The 8253-nt window shown below is 32.8% G+C and overlaps 2 protein-coding genes across 8 annotated transcripts in view; one reads left to right on the top strand and one right to left on the bottom strand.

Annotated features, from left to right (window-relative positions):
• Window positions 1–3643, top strand: part of cep290 (centrosomal protein 290) — a 55178-nt gene extending 51535 nt beyond the window's left edge. For all 6 annotated transcript variants that reach the window (XM_051099269.1, XM_051099270.1, XM_051099275.1 and 3 more), the window contains 5 exons: window positions 9–150; window positions 470–543; window positions 625–719; window positions 813–871; window positions 3165–3643. In XM_051099269.1, coding sequence (XP_050955226.1) covers window positions 9–150; window positions 470–543; window positions 625–719; window positions 813–871; window positions 3165–3335 — 541 coding nt within the window. In that variant the 3' untranslated portion in view covers window positions 3336–3643. The remainder of the gene's footprint in view (window positions 1–8; window positions 151–469; window positions 544–624; window positions 720–812; window positions 872–3164) is intronic.
• On the bottom strand, window positions 3442–8253 carry c25h12orf29 (chromosome 25 C12orf29 homolog). Of its 2 annotated transcripts, none has more exons than XM_051099278.1 (7): window positions 8016–8253; window positions 7527–7641; window positions 5943–6038; window positions 5656–5772; window positions 5346–5543; window positions 4197–4366; window positions 3442–4110 (listed from the first exon to the last, which is right to left on the bottom strand). In XM_051099278.1, exons 1-7 carry the CDS (start codon window positions 8103–8105, stop codon window positions 3925–3927), a joined length of 972 nt encoding a protein of 323 aa, XP_050955235.1. In that variant the 5' UTR covers window positions 8106–8253; the 3' UTR covers window positions 3442–3924. The 2 variants fall into 2 exon arrangements, with proteins under 2 accessions (XP_050955235.1, XP_050955234.1); XM_051099277.1 differs by having other exon boundaries at window positions 7527–7644.

Raw genomic sequence — 8253 nt, forward strand, 5'->3', positions numbered from 1 at the left:
CATGACAGGTTATTTGAAAACAAGATGAAAGGTCTTGAGAGTGAAATCGCCAAGAAAAACTCCAGCATCTCAGAGCTGAAGGTGCAACTGAAAGAGGCGAATGAGAAACAGCAGGCCACACAACACACCGTCACCCAGCTGAAGGACCAAGTGAGACACTGATCCTCCACTAAAATCCTCATATTCTGCCATTACTGAAACATTTTGAGCCGATTTTAGAACGCTTATTGTTTTCATTTGTCACACGTCTCGTAGCAACAAGGCACATGTTTCTGTTTGAGTTTGTTGTTTTCAGAATGACTTGAAAGTCTGGTAGTGTGTGTGACCACCAGCCTTTTTTTTCTCTGTAACCATTTATAAAGTTGGCAAATGTGTTTTAAAATCTGCTCCAATTTTAAAAGTCACGTAGTGCATTCCAGGATCAACACGTTCTTTTTCCAAGATCTAATAACCTAATATGTATTAACAGGTGGAGCTGCTTAAAAATATCCCTGTGGAGGCAACCACTGATGCAGGCCTGGCCAGAGAGTATCAGTCCCTGAGGTGAAGCGCTAAAAGATCCATAGACTTCAAAGCACAAAAAATGACTCAAAACTCATTCTTTGCCAAATATTTTCCATTTAGATTGGCCAGTAAACAACTCGAGAGGGAAAAAGCTCAACTTCTTCGCCAGATCCAAAAGTATGATGAGCAGTTTGGAACCAACAAAGCAGGACCAGGTTAGATTACCATTGATTTTCCTAATAATTCATATTGTACAAGAATATTGTGGCTACATGAGACATATTATAATCTACCTGTTCCTTTTGTAGGATACAGTGAGCTCCAGGAACAAATTAAGGCAGCAAATACTGAAAAAAGAAAATTACAGGTATAACTAAATAATCTGAAGTCACATGACCGATATCTGTATCTTGTCTCATGTAATCGCTCAATCAGTGTTTGAACCGTGCAAAGACATCAGTATAACACCTTGTAAACAATGTTATGTAATGTCACATTTACTTTAGGAAAAAAAACATTTGGTGACAATAAAATCATTAGTCAGCTAGAAAAGGGTGACTTTTTAACATTAATTCTGGCACATTTACAGTCATGTTTATTAATGTGCATTGTCCCTGTAAAGCCACAATTTAAATGTTTATATGTTAAAAAACAAATTGGTGTAGAAATATAATTATGTAATTTATAGTGAACTTTAGTTTAGTATTGTCCTTTTAACCTTTAATATTATAGTAATGTAGTACCAGCTGAATCTCATGTATATTTTACAACATTAGTTTTTTAACATGAAAATTTTACATGTACTGTACCTGATATATATCCAAAATAATATTGAATCAAATTGGAATCGTATGGAAGGCAATTTCCTCCACGTAAGAAAAAAATTCTTAGTCTAATTAATACTTTTAAAGTCATAATTTGGACTTATCTCATAATTATTATTTTTTTATCTCATAATTATTACTTGTCAATTTAGTAAGTAATAATTTGATTAATCTCATAATTTTGATTTTAAATCATAATTTAATTTAGACTTTAAATCGTCAATTTTTAAAGTAATAATTTCAACTTTTTATCTCAGAATTATGACTTAAGTCGTAATTTCGATTTAAGTTCAACTAAGTCATAATTTTGATTTATCTCATAATTTCAACTTCATAAATCATTTCAACTTTTTATCTCATGATTTGAGTCATGATTTCAACTTTTTATATCGTATATATGAATCAATTATGTCAGTTTCAACTTTGTCAAAATTTCAGTGTTTTATCTAATTATGACTTTTAACGTTATAATTTCGATTTAGTAAGTCATAATTTCAATTATTCTCATAATTTCAAACTGTCATAATTTCAACTTTTAAAGTGATAATTATTCAACTTTTTATCTTATTATGACTTGTCATAATTTCGACTTTTTATCTCATAATTATGCTTTTTAAAGTAAATTTCGACTTAGTAAGTCATAATTTTGAGTTATAAATCATAATCTCAACTTTTTATCTCTATCTGATTTGTCATAATTTCCACTTCCAATGTTTTCAAAAATTTCAATGTTTTATCTAATAATTATGACTTTGTCATAATTTCAATTAATCTCATCATTTCAAACTTTGTCATAATTTCAACTTTTAAAGTGATAATTTCAACTTTTTATCTCATTATGACTGTCATAATTTCAACTTTTTATTTCATAATGACTTAATTCATAATTTTGATTATCTCGTAATTATGACTTATGTCAAAATTTCAACTTTATAAGTCATAATATTAACTTTATAATTAATTTCAACATTTTATCTAATAATTGACTTGAAGTCATTATTTCGACTTTTTATATCGTAATTGTTTCAAGTATGTCACAATTTCAACTTTGTCAAAATTTCAGTGTTTTATCTAATAATCATGACTTTAAAGTTCTGATTTCGATTTAGTAAGCCATAATTTCAACTTTTAAAGTGATAATTTTTCAACTTTTTATCTTAGAATTATGACTTAAGTCCATTTTGACTTAGTAAGTCATAATTTTGATTTATAACTTTTTATCTCATAATGAATTACATAATTTTGACTTCCAATGTTTTAAAAAATGTCAATGTTTTATCTAATAATTATGACTTTTAGTCATAATTTCAATTAATTTCATCATTTCAAACTTTAAGTCATAATTTCAACTTATCTCATAATGACTTAATTCATAATTTCGATTATCTCGTAATTATGACTTAAGTATGGCATAATTTTAACTTTGCCATTTCAACTTTTTCTCATAATGACTTAAGTTATGATTTTGTTTTTTGTCTCGTAATTATGACTTAAGTATATATAATTTCAACTTTGTCAAAATGTCAATGTTTTATCTAATAATTATGACTTTTGGTAGTTTCTGTTATGTCATAATTTCAATTTTTTATCTCATAATTGACTTTTGAAGTTATAATTTCGACTTATCTCAATTTCAACTTTAAGTCATCATTTCAACTTTTTATCTCATAATAATGACTTAAGTATGTCATAATTTCGACTTCTTTAGGGCATTACATTTTTTCTTTCTTGGCGGAAATGAGCGTCCATAGAATCGAATTGAATCGCAAACTTCAGTGTAATCAAATCGTGAAATTTGTGCCTTTGTTTGTCATATTATAAATGCTTTCATTGTAGGATGAAGTAAGAAAGCTGACCCGAGAGCTGGAAAACTTTTTCGAAGAACTTGAGGATCTAAAGTTCAACTACAATCTGGAGGTGAAGAAAAACATAATTCTGGAGGAACAGCTGAAGAAGCTGTCGGATCAATTTGGAGTGCCGCTTCCCGTAGACGTGTCTATCAGCTAACACACATCAGATCGTTTTTCAGGTCATTAGATTTTATTGTTACTGCTCAGTTAGAGCCAAATATGTACAATGTTGGTTAATATTCAAGTACAATTAAGTTACAATGTTTCATAAGTAGCTTCATATTTATTTTTTTTTGTAAAATACTAAAGCATTTTCATATAAAGTTAGGTTTTACAATAGTTGTGATTTATGGCCTTACTAACAAAAGCTGAAACTGAAAGGTTTGTACCTTTTTTTGTTTAATCTATCAGTCACTGCCTCATTTTGGAGACTCCTTAGGTGTAATAAATGCCGATCAATGTCAATTTGTTACATTTATTTATATACATATTGCTGAACCGTCCTCTGAAACCAACAAACAAAAGAATTACATAATTTAAAAAAAAAAACTTTCATTCTCTAAAAGAAAAGAAAAAGTGCCAAATATAAAGTAATCGCAGCAGTCGCACACATCATATATCTAAGTCCAAAGTGTCATGGGAATTCGCAATAGGCAGTTTTGACCAGTATTAAGTGTTGGCAAAAGTTCTTCACTCTGGTTAAAACCAGATTTAGGAGGAATGTTTGGTAATTTAATTTTAAGGGATCAGGGTTCAAACTGAATGTCCTGTATGCAGCTGAAGAGTTTTCCATTTATGCTGGAAAACGATTTGAATAAGTCCTTGTTGGAAGCATCTGGATCTGGCGTTTCATCTACGTGGACGACCACACGCCTGGTGTTGAGGAAGGTGTCACCAACAGGCCATTTCAAACCGAGATGATGGCGGTGTACCTGGAAAACGATTTAAAGTGATTTGATCTGAAGAAAACATGGAGCAGCAGAAGAGTGTCAGCTTTACATATGAACCCTTTATTCACCTTGACCAGTGTCCCATCATCGCAGTGCCAAACGATTCCCTCCACTCGCCCTTCTTGGCATTCCTGAAACCAGGAATACAGCTGCTGGAATTCCACTGGAGGAGGGTTCCGGATGCGCAGGACTCCATGAGGAACCAGAACATGGATTGGATGCTTCTTACTTCCCAAACCTATGGAATCACACAGTCAGCTGCTTCATAAACCAATAGAATTCCACTCAGTTTCTTACTTTCTTAAAGGGACAGTTTAGAAAAAAGACAATTACTCCATGATTTACTCACCCTCAAGCCACCATAGGTGTATATGACTTTCTGCTTTCAGACAAATACAGCCAGTTATAATAAAAAAATGTCCTGGCTCCTCCGAGCTTTATAATGGCAGTGAATGGGTGTTGAGATTTTAAAGCCCTAAAAACTGCATCCATACATCATAAAAAGTACTCCACACGACTCCAGGGGCTTAATAAAGGCTTCCTAAAGTGAATCGATGTGTTTGTATAAGAAAAATATCCATATTTAAATCCATATTTAAAACTCTGCTAACTGTTCTCACCAGAGTTTTAAGTACGATTTATGGCAGGGGTGGTGAAATCCGGTCCTGGAGAGCCACAGCCCTACAGAGTTCAGCACCAACCCTAATTAAAACTCACCTGCCTGTAGCTTTCCAGTAACCCTTCAGAGCTTGTTCAGGTGCGTTTGATTAGGGTTGAAGCATAACTATGTAGGGCTCTGTTTCTTCAAGACTGACGGTTACCACCCCTGGTTTATGGTGTATAGTTTTAAATATGATATTTTTCTTACATAAACACATTGATTCAGAAGGCCTTTATTAACCCCCCAGAGCCATGAGGAGTACTTTTTATAATATATGGATGCAGTTTTTTTGGGCTTCAAAATCTCAACACCCATTCACTGCCATTATAAAACCTGGAAGAGCCAGGACATTTTTTTAATATAACTCCGACCGTATTAATCTAAAAGAAGAAAGTCATATACACCTAGGATGGGTTCAGGTTGAGTAAATCATGGGGTAATTTTCTTTTTTGGGTGAACTGTACCTTTAACAGCTAAACTTGTTTGTACAAGAAATTATTACTTGGAATGAGTGTGAAACCATAAACTTATAAACTATAGATTACATTATATTTACCATATGGATTTCCGTTAACGTTGGTTCCGATAAGCTCAAGGGTTTGCTCCATTAGGTCTGCCAGAGGAACGCTGACAATTTTAAGCAATCCTTCATCCTCGCTGTGTGTCTTCAGGACAAGGGCAACACCAGTATCATAGTTGACTACAGAGGCGTGCCAGCAGTACTGCTTGTTGGTATGATCCACTGGAACCCAACCTTAATAAAAGATACATCTATGCCATCAGAAGCTTTTATTTTTACTCAGTAGGGTATAACCTGTGACAGGAAGATGAGGAACGACAACTGTGTTCAAGGGACATCAACCCACCTGGTATGTGTCCGTGTTCGTCCGGAACCGGATGGCCGTTCTCATGCTGGACTCTGTGAGCAGCGATCCAAGATTCTGGTACTTCTCGGAAATCTTTGTCTACGTTCCACACAAATCCTGAGAATCCAAAAAATATCAGATGTTTAGAAGTTTCATTTTTATTCACTGCTTTGTTACAGTTTCTTGGTAGCCCATAAATGTAACACTATGGTAATTCTAATATTTATTGAAGTTAAATAAAATAAAAAGATTAATTTTTAAAAAAAAATTTAATCAAACCAAAATACCTTTACAGGTCTTCTGCGAATACTGATACTTTTTGAATCTCTTGTCCGCCTGCTTGGTGGGTTTCCGATCCAAGCGAGCCCAGAGATATGCTTCCCCTTAAAAAAAAAAAAAAAAAAAAAAAAAATTTTGGATATAAAAATGCATAATTATATACATACACTGATATTCAAAAGTTTTTGAACAGCAAGATTTTTAATTTTTTTGTAAAGTCTCTTCTGCTCACCAAGCCTGCATTTATTTGATCCAAAGTACCGCAAAAACAGAAAAATGCTTAAATATTTTTATTATTTAAAATAACTGCTTTCTATTTGAATATATTTTAAAATGTAATTTATTCCTGTGATCAAAGCTAAATTTTCAGCATCATTACTCCAGTCTTCAGTGTCACATGATCCTTCAGAAATCATTCTAATATATTTGCGGTTCAAGAAACATTTTTTATTATAATATTTTTATTATAATATATCCAGGATTTTTTGGTAAATATAGAAAGATCCAAAGATCAGCATTTACCTGAAATAAAAAGCTTTTGTAAAATTATACACTATACCAGGGGTGTTCAACCCTGTTCCTGGAGGTCTACCATCCTACAGAGTTTAGCTACAACCCTGATCAAACATACCTGAACCAAGCTAATTAATGTCTTAGGTAGCACTTGATAATTATAGACAGCTGTGTTGGAGCAGGGCTGGAACTAAAGTCTGCAGGTAGGTAGATCTCCAGGAACAGGGTTGGGCACCCCTGCACTATACCATTGAAAACCTTGGAGTCAGTATAATTTATTTTTTGTGGGAAATAAATAATAGAAATGAATACTTTTATTTAGGCAAGGATGCTTTAAATTGATCGAAAGTAATGATACAGACATTTAATATGTTACAAAAGATTTCTATTTGAGATAAATGCTGTTCTTCCGAAATTTCTCTTCAAAGAAACCTAAAAAAAAATTCTACGCAGCTGTTTTCAACATAATATTAGATGATTTTTGAGCAGCAAATCAGAATATTAGAATGATTTCTGAAGGATCATGTGACACTGAAGACTGGAGTAATGATGTTAAAAATTCAGCTTTGAAATCACAGGAATAAATTATTTTAAAATATATTCAAATAGAAAACAGTTATTTTAAATAGTAAAAATAGTTTAAAAATGTGACTGTTTTTGCTATACTTAATTAAAAAAACATTACAAATTTTACTGTTCAAAAACTTTTGACTAGTAGTGCGTGTGTATATTTGTCAGCAGCAAATCCGCTTTAGAATGATTTCTAGGATCAATCACACAGTTTTGCCTTCACATGATAAACTGCATATTAAAATATACTATATTTTACTATTTTTTATATTTTATATTGTAATTACATTTAACAGTATTACTATTGTAGTGTTTTTTTTAATCAAATGCATTGGTGAGCATACTAAAAATTATTGAAAAAAACAACTTTTAAAATATTATCAACCCATAAACCTTTGTGTGAACAAACTTTGTGTAGTGTGTGATGTTCAAGATTTTGTATAGATAACCAACAATGATTTCATATTAACAACCACATAACTCTTTTATGACTCATTTATATGACTCACCTTTGTATGTAGTGACATAGCAGCACGTCCCATCAATCTTCTCAGTTGCTGCTGCACAGTGAATATCTGATTCAAGAGCAGCAGGATTCACATTCTCAGTGGCCACCACCTGAAACTGCTGCAGAATGAAAACGAGAATGAGTAAAATCGTCTCATAATCAATTGCATGTAATATCTATGCAATGCATAGATATTACAAAATACCCGTGCATTTTTATTCATTTATTTGTATTTTATGCGATTGTACAGCACTTCTAGGTCAGCCCCTGTTGCTTTTAAATTTGGTTTATAAAAAACATGGACTGGACATGCATATTGCTTCGGGACAGTTCAGTTCAGTGCTCTAAATAAAATGAAAATTTAAATTAAAAACAATGACGTGACAGCAAGTATGCTGGCATTTGCAATCGTAATGCTTTTATAATGTTTACATGGTTTAGGCATGAAAGCAGCATGCACACAAAAATGCTGATGTTCTATTTTACCCACCTGACAGTCGCGTTTTCTGGATGGTTCGTTTCTAACTTCCGTCAGGAAAACGCATGGGATCTTCTGCTGCACTGAACCCAGGCGCCGCATTATCGCTGTTGTTAATCAGCTTAATTACGGGGTGTGTTGCGTTACAGGTTGAATTTGGACCGATGCGATCAACACATTTTCAATGCGTTCCATTCACATGCGCCTACAGCTATTTTGTTCGGATTTCCTCTCATCCTGTAGTCTGTTG

The sequence above is a fragment of the Labeo rohita genome, chromosome 25 (genome assembly GCF_022985175.1).
Source record: "Labeo rohita strain BAU-BD-2019 chromosome 25, IGBB_LRoh.1.0, whole genome shotgun sequence".
NCBI lineage: Eukaryota > Metazoa > Chordata > Actinopteri > Cypriniformes > Cyprinidae > Labeo > Labeo rohita.